This window comes from Halichoerus grypus, chromosome 13 (genome assembly GCF_964656455.1).
Source record: "Halichoerus grypus chromosome 13, mHalGry1.hap1.1, whole genome shotgun sequence".
NCBI classification, from domain to species: domain Eukaryota; kingdom Metazoa; phylum Chordata; class Mammalia; order Carnivora; family Phocidae; genus Halichoerus; species Halichoerus grypus.
In genome coordinates, this window is record NC_135724.1 from 87841021 (window position 1) to 87860751 (window position 19731).

The window sequence follows — 19731 nt, forward strand, 5'->3', positions numbered from 1 at the left end:
AAGAATGTTTTGGCACATATCCTTCTAAATTTCTCTTATGCACATAAATAAACACATACACGTTTTCTAAAAACAGGTATACATGCTATTTCTGTAAATTGCCTATAACACTGTGTACTACATGGTAGACACTCAATAAATATTTTTTGAACGAATCAATCTTTCCAGTGTTCACAAATACAAAGCTGTATCATCATAGTATGTTATTAGGTAAATAAACTATGACACATCAAAATAACCCCCTAGTGTGGGATAATTTTGTGCATTTTAAGAATGCTACAGTGAATATCTTGGTGCATATAGCTTTACATAGTTGTCCACTTGTCCAGTCATTTCCTTAAGATAAGACCTTTGAAATAAAACTGGCTGGTCAAATGGTAGGCATTCCGAAGCCCTCTGATATAAATTACTAAACCACCCTCCAGAAATGTGCCAAGAACTTTCATACCAGCACTCTATGCCTTTCTCCCACCACAACAGTTAAGGATTGCCTCTTTGGTGAAACTAGTATTTCACTGTATTAATCTGAATTTCTTTAATGACTAGATTGAAAACTTTTTCATGTTTTTGGGTCATTTTTTTTTTTTTATGTGAATACACTTTCATGGGGTTTTTTTGTACCCTTATGTCATTGGAATGTTTCTTATTGACTCCAAAAGCTTTTCAATTTGTCCCAATCCTTTGATTAGGTGAAATGTCTTCTGTCTATATAGAAGTTCAATTAGACTGCAAGTGAACTTTTATTTGAAGTGAATTAAGTGGAAATTACATTGAATTATAATAAAAGGTCAATAATCTTTTTATTCTTATGATTTTTAAATGACCAATCTTGCCAACTATTTTCATGACTGCCCCAGTGAGTTGGGCATGTAGGTTGAGATGGGCTGTCAAACCTGTAGGCCAAGTAGAGAGACACACACTGCGGTATCCCCCCAAACATTCCCACTGTGACCTGCCCCTCCTGAGGCTGGGAGAGTTAGGATACCAGATGGTCTTAGAATTACACAAAAATAGCAAGGGGGCTGGCTGTCTTCGTGCTCCCTCTGGGTTTCAGGAGGAAGGTCAGAAACAGCAATTCAGACCTTCTAACTTCTTTGTAGGTTCGCCCACGCCCCAGTCACTGCCACACCAAAGTGCAGCATCCAGTTTATTTGGAGATCAATTTCAGAACACAATCCGAAGCACACATAAAGGAAATAAAGGAGCAAATGGAGATGCATGATAAAGCTGCCTTCTCCACCGTTGGCCAAGCTTAACTTCCCAGGGGCCTATCTAACCTATACAATTAAAAATGTGACAATCATCAGCCCTGTGGGTATAGCTACCTGGTTGATGTTCTAGCACTAGCAAGGTCTTAAGAAGGCAGGTTGAGGAAAGGGGGGAAGGGACTGAAATGAAACAGAGAGCCACTGCTTATCTCCTCGCAGTGCAATTCGAAGGCTTCACAACACATCCTGGCCACGAGCCAGGCAATGATGGCGTCAGCAGCTTCTTCACATAAGCCCGGGGATATAAGGGACATGAAGATGGAAACACCAATACAGATCCAAAGAGCAGGAAAAATGTCCCAGGAAAAATCAAAGAACTCTAATAACTGGCCCTGGAGAAAGTTTCAAAGCTTGAGTATCGAGCCAAGACCAAGATTTTTGTAAAGTAGTTTTTCAGTCCAGCAGGAAAAAAAAAAAAAAAATCATTTCTACCCTACATAACTCAAAGAGAGCTGAAAGGAAATTATTCAGTTTAAGGCTGGGGTCAGTGGGGAGAATCTGACTTCAAAAAGCCATATGGGGAAACTTAAAGTGGGTGAATTGTATAGCATGTGAATTTTATCTCAAAAAAGTTGTTGGAGGAGAAAAGTCGCACGAGGTTCACACCAAATACCTAACTGAAGGTTCATTGACTCATCCATTACCAAATGCTCCACTTAACCACGGGACCAGGAAAGGAAAAGAGGATATGTTTAGAGGTTCCATCAAGAGGGGGAGAAAAACCAAGAAAGTGATGAACGTGCAGCTTCCTGCGGGAAAGCAAACAGCACGTGCAGCTGGACGCTGTTCTGACATCACGGAAGCCGATGTGATGCTTCCCAGGTGCAGGAAGAGGGCAGCTGATGAAGGTGCACGTGGGACGCAGCCAGAGCCCATCCATCCCCTTTGTCTCCACAGATACCTAAAGGACTGTCAAATGCTAAAATACGTTTAGTGGGGGGAAGTATTTATAGACTTCTGAAAGGGGTGGACACCATCCAAAGATCTTTAGGCTGCAGATTAGGGAATAGTGAGTGCTATGATACAACCTAACAATAATCTAACAGTAATGGACACCACAGACAAGTGGAGAAAGCTGTATGATCAAGGAAATGCACGTATAGCCAAGGCAGTGTTTAGTGAGCTAGAGGGCTTGGGTAAGAGGTTTCCCTGACTTCTTTTCCATGAAAGAAGACATTTTGGAGCAAAGGAGAGAGAAAGCCTAGAGCAGCAGGAGACCCTTTCATCAATCCCCTACAAAGAGAATCATGTAAAATGACTTGGGCTGTAAGTCAAGGTTACATCCAGTTCCCACTGTCCCTTTTTGGAGTCAATCAGACTTGTGTTGGAGACTTAACATTAACTGGTGTGGCTTTCCCGTCTCCTATAAACATACATAGCTCTACTACCTTAAATTTCAAAGACTCCTTTTTATTCCATTTGCTACATGGAAATAGCTGACCTCTTATTCCCTTTGTCAATGCAAAGAGATCCCAAGTTCAACAAACTTTATAGACTCCACACCCCATTTCCACCAATGGGATTTCACTCTTTCAGCGCCCCCTGCATCCAACCAGGCCTGACCCAGACACATCCAGTGCTTTTCTGAAGCAGCAGAGGGAAGAAGACACGGTGGAGCCTCCATTGCTCCCGAAGCACGCAGGCCCAGCTACCTGCCTACCTGCTCTGCGTGCAGCTCTGCGAGATGGCAGAGGGCGACGGCAAATGACTCCGTGTTGTTCTGCTGCACGCCCGCGTTCACGGACTCCAGGCTGTTCATGCTCAGCAACATCTGGGCCTGCTGCAGTGCCATGGTGCTGGGTGGGGACACGGACAGGAATCCCCTTCAGTCAAGAGACCCAGGGTGCCCCTCGGCCACATCCCACAACTATCTTGAGTGGAAATGGAAGGAAATGAAGTCCCCCTGCAGGCTCTGGCTTAGGGGGAGCGGCCACCTCCCACCCTCAGCACAAGGAAAGCAGAAACGCACCCTGGGTGCGCAGCCCCAAAGGAAACATGTGGTGGTTACGGCGCAACCAGGAGCTCCAAGCTCCAGACCCCTGGACTGCCTCTAATTTCCCTGTGGTCACAGTGTGTTAATTAGTTTTCACGGATAAATTCAGACCTGATGCCATCCATCCTGGCACCAGCTGCTCTGGCAACGTAAGCGGCGGCCAGTGTCTGCAGCTGTCTCAGAGCACATCATGCCAAAAAATGATCTCAAGTATACAAAAACAAGACTGGTAGAGGAGGTGCTTCCTTTCATTATTGAATTCCTAGGAATAGCAGATTGTCTAGGTAGAAGGTGGGGTAGTGACAGGGCTCCAGGATTAAAAACCTGGTTCAGAAGGGTACTTCCAAGCTAAAGAAGGCCAAATGGAAAATTAAACTTGAGGCTGGAGATACTCTAGAGAACACACCTCGGCTAACAGGGAAGCACAACCCAAGCAACTGTGGCCCCTGCCTGCCAGGGACAGGAAGAGAGATTCCGGTCTCGGATCACAGGGGCATAGTGCTTGGAGTCACAGGACCTGGGTGTGAGTCTCGGCTCTGTCACTGTTAATGACATTTGTGATCTTGGGCAGATCAGATGTGTGAACCTTGGTTTTCACATTCTAGAATGGAGCTCACCTACAAGTTACCTCACAGGGCAGTTGGGAGGAGCAAATAAGAATGAGCACAGGAAAGAACTTTACAAAGTCTATGCAAAGTACAAAGTGTTTTAAAACTATAAGCATCTTCTTTAATCTCCTGCATGAACAACTTTCATCAAAGGGGAAAATGACTTGGGGCGCCTGGGTGGCTCAGTTGGTTAAGCGACTGCCTTCGGCTCAGGTCACGATCCTGGAGTCCCTGGATCGAGTCCCGCATCGGGCTCCCTGCTCGGCAGGGAGTCTGCTTCTCCCTCTGACCCTCCCCTGTCTCATGTGCTCTCTCTCATTCTCTCTCTCTCAAATAAATAAATAAAATCTTTAAAAAAAAAAAAAAAAGGGCAAAATGACTTGTCTGTTTGGCCTTTCATAGAACCAGTTTGCAAGCTTCTGCTCATCTCTGGAAGGATTCATGCCCTTATGGCCTTGAAAGTCGGCTTAAAGACCCACCTGCGGCCATAGAGTCTCCAGATGGCCGTTTTCTGTGCAATGCTGATATCGATGAGCTCTGACAGGCTGTGTTTCCAGTGTAGGAGGTCAGAGTCCTTTAGGGCATCCATCAGTTTGTTTGCTGTCTTCCCAGCAAAAGCCCTCTGCTGAACTAGGGACTGTATTCCCAGAGAGGCGAGGTACTAAGGGGACAGACATACCCATGACTCAAGGTATGTTACAGGTTACATGACAGAATTGTTCACTCTTCAGAAATTTGGCATCTTTCACATTTCAGCACATGCAAACCGATGGCATTATATAAAAGCAAAGTACCTACAGCCTGACCCTAACGCATATGAAATGTGTTTCTGAAAAACTGGGCCTGGAAGAGAGGCAGATGGTATGCTGAGAAGAACCAGGGCTTTGACATAAAATGGGCCTGGACTTAAACACTGTCTCTATCACTTATTCTGTGAGTTGAGGCCAGTTAGCTTCCTAACCAAGCCTCAGCTTCCTCATCTGTAAAATGGGCATAAACTCTAAGAATTATTGTAAAAATTAAAACAGTATGTGGGGCACCTGGGTAGCTCAGTCAGTTGGTTAAGCGTCTGCCTTCGGCTTGGGTTATGATCTCGGAGTCCTTGGATGGAGCCCTGTGTTGGGCTCCGTGCTTGGCGGGGAGCCTACTTCTCCCTCTCCTTCTGCCCCTCCCCCCGCTCATGCGCGCTCTCTCTCAAATAAATAAAATCTTAAATAAATAAATACAAAACAGTATGTGTCAAACAGTGCTGGACACATTACCGAGTAGGATTTTTTTTTTTTAAGATTTTATTTATTTATTTGTTAGAGAGAGAGAGAGAGAGAGCACAAGCAGGGGGAGTGGCAGGCAGAGGAAGAGGGAGAAGCAGGCTCCCCACTGAGCAAGGAGCCCAATGTGGGACTTGATCCCAGGTCTCTGGGATCACGACCTGAACCAAAGGCAGACGCTTAATGGACTGAGCCACCCAGGCACCCCTGGAGTAGGAGATTTTTATTTCCCTTTTTAATTTTTTTTTAAGATTTTTTTTTTCAAAGGTAAAACCCTTTTTTTTTTTTAAGATTTTATTTATTTATTTGACAGAGAGAGACACAGCGAGAGAGGGAACACAAGCAGAGGGAGTGGGAGAGGGAGAAGCAGGCTTCCCACGGAGCAGGGAGCCCGATGTGAGGCTCAATCCCAGGACCCTGGGATCATGACCTGAGCCGAAGGCAGACGCTTAACGACTGAGCCACCCAGGCGCCCCAAGATTTTATTTTTAAGTAATCTCTACACCCAATGTGGGGCTCAAACTTACAACCCCAAGATCAAGAGTCACATGTTCTACCAACTGAGCCAGCCAAGCGCCCCTGAAGTAGGAAATTTTTTAAAGGATGACTATTATGAGCATAATTATCTTTTCATTAACTTCTGATATAATTTTCAAAGGTGAAAGCACAACTTAAAAGAGTCCGCTTAGGGGGCACCTGGGTGGCTCAGGTCATGATCCCGGGATCCCTAGGATAGAGCTCCAAGTCAGGCTCCCTGCTCAGTGGAGAGCCTGCTTCTCCCTCTCCCACTGCCCCTCCCTCTGCTTGTGTGCTCGCTCTCTCTCGCTCTCAAATAAATAAAATCTTTAAAAAAAAAAAAAAAAAGAGCTTAGGGGCACCTGGGTGACTCAGTCCGTTAAGTGTCTGATTCTTGGTTTCAGCTCAGGTCCCGATCTCAGGGTCATGAGATCCGAGCCCTTTGTCAGGCTCCACACTCAGCAGGGAGTTGGCTGGAAGATTCTTTCTCTCCCTCTCCCCGCCCCTCCCCCCACTAAAATAAATAAATCTTAAAAAAAAAAAAAAAAGTCAGCTTAAATCCAAAACAAAAATTGTACTTACGAAGTCTATCATTTATTTTAAGGGACAACTTACTTTTGTCATTATAATCAATTCTGTACATGTAAGTTTCCTTTCCCAAAAATGAATCAAATGGACAATTTACAGATTTAAAAAGCATATACAATGTGTCAACTGTACCTCAATTTTAAGTAGGCTCCCCACCCAGCGTGGAGCCCAACATGGGGCTTGAACTCACGACCCTGAGATCAAGATCTGAGCTGAGATCAAGATTCAGATGCTAATTGGGGCTCCTGGGTGGCTCAGTCGTTAAGCATCTGCCTTCGGCTCAGGTCATGATCCCGGGGTCCTGGGATCGAGCCCTGCATCGGGCTCCCTCCTCACCAGGGAGCCTGCTTCTCCCTCTCCCACTCCCCCTGCTTGTGTTCCCTCTCTCACCGACTCTCTCCCTCTGTCAAATAAATAGATAAAATCTTTGAAAAAAGAAAAAAAATAAGCCTTTTCTGAAATTTTTCTAAGTAAATATGTGGAAGTCAATGTTGATCAATAAACTAAACAAGTATCTCCCCTCAAATTGGTCAACAGAACTTTTATAGATATTATTAAGATAAAGGGAGCAGAGAGAAACCTATCAAATAGAATTTAGTGGTTTGATTAACAGTTAAGGTCATCTGAAACTACCAAGAATAAAACCACACCATTTATTTAAATAATCTCACAGGAAGACGAGCCTTACCGGTAACCCAAAATGTACTGCCTTCTTCACAGAGTGCTCTAGCAAAACATAGCTATCAGATCTCTTCTGCCCCAGCACGTAAAGCCAGCTCTGGTAAGAGAAATCATCAAAATATATCCTAACAATGACAACGGTTAATGTTCTATCGAAATATCAGCATGGTTGTAAGAAAGATTTAACAAGAGACAAGATAAATCTTCTAAAATATTCACGAAGTATGAACCTAAATGAAAACCACTGAACACATTAAAACTGTCAGACTGAGCTAAACAGCCACTGATCTTCACCTCTGGCAGTAGTGAGTGGCAAGTATTCCACAAAAAAACCATGAAGCTCCCATAGGGCCTTTAATTGAGAAATCGAGATTCTCAGGGAATGTTAAATTAATTCTGTGTTCTCCTTGTGCTTGGTGTTTATGCTTTCACGGGACGATGTCTCATCCAGTTACTAGGTGTTGCATACACCTTTTGGTTAATGCCAACGTTTAAAGTGGTAGCTTTGGATTAAAATTTGTAGACAAGAAATGCCCCCCCCCCCAAAGCAAAACAGAGATCATGAATTAAGAAAGATAATAACTATGGGTTGCCTTTTCTGAATTCCCACAACCACCTAACTAGTTTCCCTTCACCTCTCAGGGCCTTCTAACTGCAAAACAACCCAATCCGAATGGGGCCTTTTGAAGGCCAACTCAACCCAGGGGCAGAACTCCCGAGACAGGAGGGGGCAGCTCACCAAGCAATGCTGGAGACACACATGATCGTTGGACTCCTGGGCAATCCTAATCGCCTCCTGCAGGGCGAGCTCTGCCTGCTGACTAGAGACAGACCAAACATTAATAACTCATTAACAGGGGCGCCTGGATGGCTCAGTTGTTAAGCGTCTGCCCTTCGGTTTGGGTCATGATCCCAGGGTCCTGGGATCAGGCCCCACATCGGGCTCCCTGCTCAGCGGGAAGCCTGCATCTCCCTCTCCCACTCCCCCTGCTTGTGTTACTTCTCTCGCTGTGTCTCTCTCTGTCAAATAAGTAAATAAAACTTTAAAAAAAAAAACTCATTAACAAACATGTCCAAGCAACGTAATAGGAAGGCATCTGTACAGTAATTCATCTAAGTAGAGGCCTCTGGGTTGGAAGTTGTAACAATGAGCTTATTCCGTCAGAGGTACTTCCCTCTCCCAGCAGCAAGAAACATTAACAGTAGAGACACAGAACAGGTCCTTTCTACGGTGGATTTCTACTACAAAGGGCAAGAAAGAATGGCTTTTCTTGATCTCTGCTCCTAAGATTTTTATTTTAGTTGTCTACCCCTGGGAGGAGGGGCAAGCATAGGATATAACCCTTCACTTTTCACTGCATTCCATTCCCCATTATGTGAATTTTTTTTTACAATGGCATTTGATACTTTTGTATTTTTTCAAAACTAGTTTTAAAATGTATTTTGAGAATACTCACTTCTGAGATTTTTTTTCTGCTGACGTGGCTCCCCTTCATCTGGGATGTCTCCCTTAATCTCAGATTCTGCGGAAATTCAGCCAACTATCCTTGGCCCCACTGAGCTCTCACCTCAAAACACCCACAGAAATGCTATCTGTAACCCACCTTGCAGTGCTTACATACTATTATGTATCACCTTCTACTTATTTAATGTGTTAATTTTATTTCTTCAAATAGTTTATAAGCCTGCAGAGGGTAAGCTCTTAAGTTTTGGTTTCCCAGTGGCAAGTCACACAAAAGAAGTTCTATAAACGCAGGGTTACAGAAGACCTCAAAATCAAATCAGAAATCCTATGGGTATCACTTAATTAAGGAAAAATTTACATAAGGAATTTTCTTTAAAATTAGCATTAGCCTCACACAATCCATTTTAACTGGGGAGAGCTGGATTGTTCTTCAATAACCACTTACTCGAATAAAGAGGTGAGATACATTTTTACCTATTTTACATTTCTTTTAAACTCCTTTCAATGCTGAGATGCAACAGGATAAGCTACTCGGGGGCAGGAAGCATATCATCACATACAGGCCCTCAATAAATATCAGTTGATTTAACTTTATTGAATATCTGAAGAATAAATAAATAATGTTAAGTTAAAAAGGGGGGGGGGGGCTTTTGGGAGAACTGTATAGATAGGATGCTAAAACTAAAGAGAGATTACTTTTGCCCAGGGAGGAGGAAAAGTTAGATCTACCAAATGGTAGATTCCCAGGTAGATTAAGACTGCTTTAAATCTCTATTCAAATATTAAGTTAGTAGAGGTGAGGGAAGGCTGACCTGCTACCTTATTATTTAAACAGACACTTACAAATTGAAGGAGTGATCTGTGCATATATCTGGAGGAGTGTCCCTTATGAAGAGAACAGCACTCCCAGCCCTCTATTCTCATCTATCACCTCTATGGATTATGTGCGGTGTTGTTTCCTGTCTATCTCCCCTACCGTCAGCTCCATGAGAACAGAGGCTTTCCCCTCTTCTCTTACTGCAGTACCCTCAGCACCTACCACAGGGCCTAGTACACAGCAGAAGCTCAGTCAACAACTATACTGACTTTCAAGAAATCTTCACAATCCTATAAGCTAAGTGACAAAGATTTATAAAGGCCACAGCTCCAGGGCTAGAAGCAAAGAAGCATGGACCTGAGTAAATTAATTAGCAATTAATTTGCTGCAGTTAGCTGCCTCTCCTATTGAAAATATATAAACTCTATACATCAACAGATTATTTGTATCTAGAAGGCTGGATACACATTTCCAAACCCTAGCAGAAGCTGTTTTGAACACAGAAATCAGTTAATGGTAAGTACTACAAATGATATTGCTATTTATTATGATAACATACAAAACGAAAGGTTCCGATTAAGAAGACGTTACAGTTGGGCAGGCAAAAAAGAAGTCGAGGATCAAAAGATAACATGGATCTCATAAAATCATGGAGTTTGGAGTAGACTTGAACCTTTCTGAGTCCAACTATCAATGTGATGCTTCAGTTCCCTTACTGACACCTGGTCTAGGCTTGAGCACCTCGCTGACCCTTCCGAAGAGGTTCCATGTGGGACCACCTTCCTTATCATGGGCAAAGCACGGCCCTTCTTTTGCACTTCCCCACTCTTGTTCTTCTCCAGGAATTACACCCTCGGTCATCTAAGCCTTCTTCACATGGCTTTTACGACATGAAGATGCCAAACACGTACTTGGCTAAATCATTTTCTCTCTAAGCTCACCATTCTCATATCCTTCCCACACTGTTTATACAACATGGCTTTGAACGCCTACAAGAAGACTGTCCCCCACACAAGCTCCAGCCTGTCTATGTCCCTTTTAAAATGTAACAATCAAAAACAGAATTTCTGACCCAAACAGCAAGGGGTAGAAGTCTCAATTCTTGAACTTTGGACACTATATTTCCATTAACACACCCTACAGTCTCTATTCAAAAATGCCTGTAGCAGAGACCACATTTCTCTCAAAGGGGAAAAAGCCACGGGGGGTGGGGGGGCCCTTTCAATTAATAATTCCCTCCCTTTTCACCCTTATTCACATTATTTCACTGCTTCCAAAATAGCCTCCGTGTTTTAAGTTTTTATCCACATAACCCTATTTACTAATTAATAATTGGGCAATTTTCCTATTTTTATTCATTAAAATCATAAGTACATCTCAGCAATGGCATAAGCCAGTGAATTCTATCCAAAAGCACAAACGTGTGGCTTTTAGTAAGCCGTACAGTGTTTTATCCAGTAAAAGTACGACTTCCTTTTGGCTTTTTGAAAGACTGAAAATAGCTTTTGTATCATTATTACCTCCGAAAAATCCTTTTGGGAATCTCTGGCCTAATGACCTAATTTCCTTTTAACTCAATGGCTGTTTTTCTTAGAAGGAAAAAGGCCATGCACTAAGACAGTAATGCTCAACAGTGACACTAGGGGGCAGACTGCTTAAGCAGAAGATTTTTGCTAACTTCTGTCCAGGGAAAGCGCTTCCCTCTTTGGAAGTTAACGCTTGAGAGTTGATCTCTTCAGTCTCTGCGGGGACAGAAACCTACGGACTCACTAGTGACCGAAGCGGCAGTGCAGGGCGGCCAGGTTCAGCGCGGCGTATCTCAGGCTCCGGCCATAGCCCTCCTCCCCGTTACTTTTGCTTTCGGCCCCAGTGAGAATCAGGCGATCGAAATAATGAAGGAGGCTGTGTGTTGAACTGAAAACATCTTGGACCCGGAGGTTGTTTAAGTAGCTGAGATAGTGCTGAAACAAGAAACAATCCACGCATTTTAAATGTTCGGCTTCCTCCCGCGTGAGACGAATTCAGAGCGTCCCACTGGCTGCAAACACCGGTGTACCCCCAACCCTCCCAGCAAGACGGCTTAGCGTAACCTTTCCCCCACAGGCAGGATAAAACAAGTTCAAGATACAGTTTATTTCCTCCTTAGGGAGTCCCCAAATGAAAAATGGGCGCCCATTAGGATTTGTGTCAGAGTTTTAGCCTAAATACAGGTCCACTATGCCACTGGTTATATTAGGGCCCATGGGTGATGGGGTGGGGGGGACTCAACCAGCTCAAGTATTAAGGAATACTGTGAGCTCAAAAGTAAAGATTTTAATTCCTGAATTCACATAAAAATTATAAAATTAATTTCTGTAAATGTCCAAGTCATAACACAGTGAGTCTTTAACTACTAAGTTAATTATCTTGCATTTTGACACTATTTTCATTTTGTTTGATTCACTTAATTAAACTTCCCTCCAACAGGCAGATCCCAGTTACTATGGAGCAAAGCAGATATATGTCTGCATGTGAATAAAGATGTCAAATCCAGGTACTACTAAGAAAGTTTAAAACAAAAAAAGAGGGGCGCCTGGGTGGCACAGTCGCCAGGCGCCTGCCCTTGGCTCAGGTCATGATCCCAGGGTCCTGGGATCGAGCCCCCCATCGGGTTCCCTGCTCAGCCGGGAGCCCGCTTCTCCCTCTCCCACTCCCCCTGCTTATGTTCTCTCTCGAGCTGTCTCTCTCTGTGTCAAAAAAATAAATAAAATCTTTAAAAAAAGAAAAGAAAAAGTTTTCAGGGTAAAAATCCAGTAAGGAATGGAATTACTTGAATTTGGGAGAAAAAAAAAACTAACAAAAGAGGAGGAAGGAAAAGAATTTTTAGCCCCAAAACTTAAAAAAAAAAAAAAAATCAGTCTACTGTTCATAATTCGGAGCCTCAGAGAGATGATATATGAACGAGAACAGCAACAGACTAAAGAAACTCCTAATGGCCCCGGGGGGTGAGGGGTGAGAGGAAAAGCTTTGCCACCTAGGCTTGTTGACTTGCCAACATTTCCTTCCAAGAAACGGGGCCAATGGGCCAGTCCTTATTTGCACGGCTCCTCAGTATAAAGAGTAGCCTTGTTGCGGCCTTCCAACTCAAAAGACTCACCGCTTCAGCAAAATCAGGATTAAATTTCAACAAGTTGTTCAGTTCTTTCTGCAAAGATGCTGGAGTGAGGGCTTTTGTCTCATCGTTCTTTAACAAAGAAGCCTGAAATTTAAAAATGACAACTCAGTGGAAAGAAATGGCCAATAAACATATGGAAATATATACTAATCAGCATCCCCTGACTATGTTCTTTTCCACAGCTACTCTCTCCTCTTGACCACACAAAACACTGTTTCCTCTTCCTGAAACACAAAGCCGCCCAACTACCTCTACCCAGTCACACGCTCCTCACATGCCTTGCAAACTCCTGCTCCTCCTTCAGGCCCCAGTTTAGACTTCAGCCACTTGCTTGTATCACTTTCTAGACTAGGTAAGGTCCTCTAAGCCCCTACATGTGCCCATAAGCCCCCTGCACTAACCCTTCCTGCAGTACTTACCAAACTACATGAAAAGTACCAAAGTGACCCACCCCGGACTGTGACCACCCTCAGGACTGCTAGTGTATACCTCTATCCAGCACTGCAAGAGGCCTCAACAGCACTCAGGTGCCCTACTCCCGGTTATCTGTCCCATTAGATGGTACCAGCAATGATTATACAAAATATGTAGAAAACTAATTCTAAATTAAACATTAGTACTTAACTTTGTTACAGACACTTCAATTTTACCCAAAAATATTTTTTTTAAAGATTTTATTTATTTATTTGACAGAGAGAGAGATAGCGAGAGCAGGAACACAAGCAGGGGGAGTGGGAGAGGGAGAAGCAGACTCAATGTGGGGCTGAGCAGGGAACCCGATGTGGGGCTCGATCCCAGGACCCTGGGATCATGACCTGAGCCGAAGGCAGACACTTAACAACTGAGCCACCCAGGCGCCCCATTACCTAGACAAATTTTTATTTATAAGCAATAATTTCTAATTCCATTTGAATTCATTATATCATTATAGAAGATTCCAAAGACATGGAAAGACATATAGAGGAAACAAAAATCATCTGTAACCCCTCCACCCAGAAATAACACTATTAAAATGTCAGTGTCTTATTCCAGTCTTTTTTCTATGTGTGTGGGATATACATGTGATACATACATTTATACAACTATACCACATTTTTAACCGAAATTAGAACATGGTATATCAATTTACTTCCTCCTCTTTTCATTAATAATATAAAGTTTGTCTCATCATCAGTCTTTGAAAATATGATTTTTAAAGCAAAAGTATTAACCCTGTGACCATCATATTTATTGCAAGTACTTTTTTCCCATTTTATTGTTTGCCTTTTAGTTTTGTTAGAATGTGTTCTGACATGCAGACATTTTTAATTTTTATGCTGAAAAATCAAATGATCTTCTTCTATGTGTTTTCTTCCACAGCTTTTATGTTTAGAAAGTCTTTCCCCACCTAGAGATCAGTTAAAAGTTAATATGTAGTTCCTCCTGGTCTAATTACAGCTTTACATATTCACATTTACCCTTTAATCCATCTGTAATGTACTGAAGTGTGAGGAGAAGGTAAAGAGCTGGCTATATTTTCTCTTCCATACTTAACCAATTGTCTAGATGGGTTTTTCTAATCTGTTTGAAATTCATTTGTGAGGTGATCCTATCACTTTTCATCTAGACCTAAACATAAAGAAAATTAATAACAAAATTAAGGAAAATTAGAAACGTAGAGCAAAAAATCAAAATCCTATACTTGAAAATAACATGGGAGAAAAATACTGTTTCTGTTACCAAGCAAATGAAAAAGTATGGCTCAAACACACCAGCAACAAATGTCTGGGCTGAAATGTACTGATGTCTGCAACTTGAAATGCATCAAAAAATGAAAAGATGAAATGGTGGCTGGATAAGGGATGTGTAGGTATATAAGGACAGAGCAAAATAGTAATTGTGGCATCAAGGTGACAGGTATATGGGTATTCACTGTGCAATGCTTTTCAACTTTTCTTTCTGTTTGAAAATGTCTAATAAAATGTTGGGGGAAGAGAAATAAGTCTTCCAAATCAGGTTTTTTTTTTTTTTTTTTTTTTTAATTTAACAGAGATAGAGAGAGAGCACAAGTAGGCAGAGCGGCAGACAGAGGGAAAGGGAGAAGCAGGCTCTCCGCCGAGCAGGGAGCCCGATGCGGGGCTCGATCCCAGTACCCTGGGATCATGACCTGAGCCGAAGGCAGCCGCTTAACCGACTGAGCCACCCAGGCGCCCCCCAAATCAGGTTTTTGGGCTGTGTTAGTCACACACTATTATAAAATGAACATGCATTATAACTTTAAGAAAAATAAAATCATGCGGTGCTTGGCTGGCTCAGTCAGTAGAGCATGTGACTCTTGATCTTGGGGTTTTAAGTTCAAGCCTCATGTTGGGTGTAGAGATTACTTAAAAATAAAATCTTTAAAAAAAAAAACAGAAAAAGAAAATCACACACAAAATCATAAAGAATACATAACCATCACTGTATTGTTAGTGAAGAAAAGAAGACCGAGAATAAGGAATAATGCAGATTCACTAATAAACGTACTAACAAGACAGGCACGTGTGATGACATATAATGCCACAGGATGTGTTTTTACTTATTAAAGATTTTATTTACTTATTTATTTATTTGAGAGAAAGAGAGAGCAGGGGGAGGGGTAGGGGAAGAGGGAGAGAGAGACTCTCCAGCAGATTCCCTGCTGAGTGTGGAGCCTGATATGGGGCTTGATCCCACGACCCCAAGATCATGATGAAAGCCGAAATCAAGAGTCGCATGCTTAATCGACTGAGCCACCCAGGAGCCCCTCCACAGGATTTGTTTTTAAAATTTTGTCATAGGGGGGCGCCTGGGTGGCTCAGTTGGTTAAGCGACTGCCTTCGGCTCAGGTCATGATCCTGGAGTCCCGGGATCGAGTCCCACATCGGGCTCCCTGCTCGGCAGGGAGTCTGCTTCTCCCTCTGACCCTCCTCCCTCTCATGCTCTCTGTCTCTCATTCTCTCTCGCAAATAAATAAAAATCTTAAAAAAAAAAAAAAAAAAAAAAAATTTAAAATTTTGTCATAGGGACGCCTGGGTGGCTCAGTCGGTTAAGCATCTGCCTTTGGCTTGGGTCATGATCCCGGAGTCCTGGGATCGAGTCCTGTGTCGGACTCCCTGCTCAGTGAGGAGCCTGCTTCTTCCTCTGCCTGCCGCTCCCCCTGCTTGTGCCCTCTCTCTTTCTAATAAATAAAATCTTTTTTAAAAGTTAAAAAAAAAAAGTTGGTGATAAATAACAGAATTAACATACCTGTTGAGAAAGAAAAAATTCTGCTTGTTTTTGGGAGAGAGGCCCACTGCAAGATACCTCCTCTTCTCTGGAAAAAATAAAACAAAACTACTAAGGAATTACAGCACAGGGATGGGTGAACTAGGTGATGGGGACCAAAGAGTGCACCTGTTGTGAGGAGCACTGGGTGTCATATGAAGTGCTGAATCACTGTATTAGTTTTAGTTTCACCTGAAACTAATATGACACTGTATATAATGAACTGGAATTAAAAACTTAAAAAGTCAAACAAGCAAACAAAAAAGAATTACATAACAGCAAGAATGGTAAGGCTAACAAAGTCAAATAGCTTCATCAGAAGAGTTCAAAAACCTTTACAATTAATTCTCTCTTCTCAGGAATAAAAAAACATACTTAAAAAGTGATATTGAATGACCTGCCAAAGTTCAATATAATTATGGACAGTTACAGACCTAAGTTCTACATGGTGTGATCTTCCCACCATGCAAATCTCTCATGGTACCCCTGATTTAAAGCCCTTCAGTGGTACCCCCTCAGCTTCCAGAATAAAGTCCACACTGCTTAGAAGGGCAGGCGCAATGTTCCATGAGTGGTCCTAGCCACTACCCCTCTCCTTTGCCTTCTCTTTCTCACCCACACCTCCCCACAGATCTCCTATCCTGCTTCCTTGGCCTGCAGGGCCCACTGTCCCACCCACTGCTGGACTGCAGTGCACCATCCACCATTCAAGACTGACTGAAGTGCCATGTCCTCCACGAATCTCTGCTGACGTCTCCACTGGAACTCCCCCTGGCTCCTAGAGAGGCTGAGCACAGTGCCTATGCACTGCCACACCTGCTGCTCTTACTTGCAATTGGATGCCAACACCCAGCACCATGCCTAGGAACAAAACAGGCCCTCAGAGTTTGGGAAATGAATGAATGAAGAGTTTCTAATTCCTTGCTACAGATAAAAGATGTGGTGTACTCAAGAGCAGGAAAAAGTGGCTTCTCTTAAGAAATAACCATTTGCCTAGAAATTTACATTATGCAGAATTAACAGACAAGGAATATAGGGATATAAACCTAGGCTTGAGAAATCTACACACGCACAACAGAAAAGTCTTATTTTGAGAGCAAAGTATGAGTAATACCCTTCTGCCACAAGACTCTGAAGAAATGGACTTCTCTATAGGATTATGGTAAGTATAAAAATCAATTATTTACTCATAAATAATGCTTTTATAAGTACTCTGCATCTAATACAGCAGTTCTCCAACTTTAATGTAAATGATATGTGAATGGATATTCTAAAAGAAAAGAAAATTCTTCTGAGGTTACATAATTTGGGCGAAGTTACACACTCTATCTTGCTTGGAGATTCATGACGCACGTGAGAGAAATCCAACAGAAAGAAACTTTATTTACTTGTATTTAATGTACCATTTACCAAACTCATTGAACAAAGAATCCTTTCCTCAATCTTTCAAGAAGAACTAGTGTTCCACAGAAAACACTTTGGGAGGTGCTGCTCTAATATTCTCTCGGCTTCATTTCTGATAAATATTACCTAATGATCCCTAAGGCAGTGTATCAGATTCTGCAATCATCGGAGCTGCCAAGAACCAGCCCCAACCCAGGTCTAACAAAGATCAGTGACACAACAGTGACCTGGAGGGAAACAGAAAATGAATTCACACGCCAAGTTCTGAAATGGAAAACAGTCAGTAAGGACCCCTTTCTCTTAACATGCCTCATAACCAAGGTAAACCCAAGGCTTGGAAGAAACATGGCTGTACACAAAAAGACTAGAGATTGGTAAGAATGAATGAATGAATAAATTCATCTGAATGAAACTGGACACACAATACTGGTCCCATCCGCATCTAAAGTCCACAGCGGTCAGGGCACCTGGCCGGCTCAGTCAGCAGAGCATAGAGAAAATCAGCATCATGCAAACTGATTCTATAAAGAAGTAAGTACAGTCCCCATAAATGAAGATCGAATTTGGTTCTGGCCTCCATGCTGGCAATCGTGGCAGACATGAACCAGCTTGCGAAGAGCAAGTAAAAACACCATGGCCCAAACCATCCTTTACTGACTCCTTCTGTTTCCTCAGGGCCCCATAAATACATGCAGAAGAAAATAACTTGTGAGAAGCCACAGAGGTATTCAATTTAGGAAAAGGGCTACCCATCTGGGAAAAGGGCTCAAGTACACCTTGCTTATAATCCAGTTATTAGCTGAGACAGAATTTTAGACTTACTAGTGCTATAAATCAAGGGCACTTAAGCTGGGTCCACGGATGGGCTTAAAGTTCACGAACCTTGTAAAACTGCACTCAAAAGTTGGCAAAGACATGCATTTCTAAAATGGACCTACTACATGGCATTTGTGAGATTCTCAGGAGTCTGGAAATTTCCTCTAAAGGTCTTAAATCTACCACTGTCATCGAAATTTTAAAAATATGAGATTAGGGGCGCCTGGGTGGCTCAGTCGTTAAGCGTCTGCCTTCAGCTCAAGTCATGATCCCAGGGTCCTGGGATCGAGCCCCGCATCGGGCTCCCTGCTCGGCAGGAAGTCTGCTTCTCCCTTTCCCACTCCCTCTGCTTGTGTTCCCTCTCTCGCTGTGTCTCTCTCTGTCAAATAAATAAATAAAATCTTTAAAAAAAATAAAAAAAATAAAAAAAATAAAAATATGAGATTAATCCATCAACAAAGATTTTACTTTCTGTTTTTCAATACCTTGGCAATGCACAAGCCTCCAGTCTAGGTCCTGGAGGACACACAATGTGTTAACAGGGTTACAGTCCCGGGGAAGGCTAAGACAAGCCCAGGTGAGAAGATGGGGGTAAGTGATAAATGCCAAATGTGAATATGAACTCTGTACTGAGAAACGGGGGAAATCACTTGCAAGTTGGGAAGGAGCAGAGAAAATGATGAGGAAGGAAGAAGGCATTCCAAGAAAGGGAAACAAAAGACAAGACCCTGGCAGCCCGGGACAAAGGATCCAAGCTGAGAAACTGAAAGTAAGGTCAGAAAGGTCAACTGTGGAAGGCCTCGAACACCAGGTGGGGAGACTGTGGAATCCTTGGAGGTTTCTGAGCAGGATATTGACAGAAGCAGGGGAGACGAGGGACTGGGACAGGAACAGTTACTAAACATCCAAGGAGGAAGCAACGACCTCACTCTTCTGAGGTGTGTGACCAGAGGGCGTGATGCAACCCCTCTCCCTGAGCCACACTGTCCTCCTTCTGTGCCTCCAATATGCTGGCTTGTCCTGTCTTGGAAGCTGTGTGTGTGCCGTGTGCTCTGGCAATTTCTCCCGGCTCCTTCATCACCTGGCTCCCCATCTGAGGGGCCCCTCCCCAGATGAACCCCCAGTTACTGCTACCCTTTACCCGAGGGTCCCATTTTCTCTCGATGGCACTGCCTTGCTCTGAAACTACATTACTTACCAGCTGCCTCTCTATGATCTGACCCTCCCCACATGGCCTTCTCCTCTTGGGTAACACAGCACCTTAACATGGTGTCTGGTACACAGGAAGCACTCAGGAAGTATTTGTTGAATAAATTAATGAATTTGGGAGATTTATATTAAATCACTGGCAAGTGAAGAATTACCAGAGAATCTCTACTTCTATTAGGTCCTTTTAGGAGCACAGAGAAGCTGTAATTACAGCAGCTTGCAGACTAGGAGCCTCCACGGCCGACTCACGTGGGCTAATCCTATCCACTCCTGACTGCAGGCACTTGGCAACTGCCAGCAAATGAAACACAGGCTCAATTTCAGTGTGCCCTCTCTTCTGTGATGGGATTTTTTTTTAATGATAAACATTTGTTGACTCAATATTTATTCCCTCCCTTCTAAATTAACAGTGGGGGGAAGAAATCAATTAATTAACAGTAGGGTTTCTCATTTCAGATGGGAATAATTTCACCGTGGGATGGGAGATTTGAAAGCTACGCAGTATTTCTTTCCCCTTTCTAATTTTATTTATTTGTTTGTTTGTTTGTTTGTTTATGTGGGCTCCACAATGGGTGGGCGTGGAGCCCAATGTGGGCTTGAACTCATGACCCTGAGATCAAGACCTGAGCTGAGATCAAGAGTCGGATGTTTAACGGACTAAGCCACCCAGGCGCCCCACT

At 43.0% G+C, this 19731-nt stretch overlaps 1 protein-coding gene across 3 annotated transcripts in view; it reads right to left on the minus strand.

Annotated features, from left to right (window-relative positions):
* The window catches only part of ANAPC5 (anaphase promoting complex subunit 5), a 41398-nt gene that overhangs the window by 11723 nt on the left and 9944 nt on the right, over window positions 1-19731 (minus strand). For all 3 annotated transcript variants that reach the window (XM_078061001.1, XM_036085111.2, XM_078061002.1), the window contains 7 exons: window positions 15605-15671; window positions 12341-12442; window positions 10975-11165; window positions 7662-7743; window positions 6930-7019; window positions 4349-4530; window positions 2929-3064 (listed from right to left, as the gene is read on the minus strand). In XM_078061001.1, the coding sequence (XP_077917127.1) occupies window positions 2929-3064; window positions 4349-4530; window positions 6930-7019; window positions 7662-7743; window positions 10975-11165; window positions 12341-12442; window positions 15605-15671 (850 nt within the window). The remainder of the gene's footprint in view (window positions 1-2928; window positions 3065-4348; window positions 4531-6929; window positions 7020-7661; window positions 7744-10974; window positions 11166-12340; window positions 12443-15604; window positions 15672-19731) is intronic.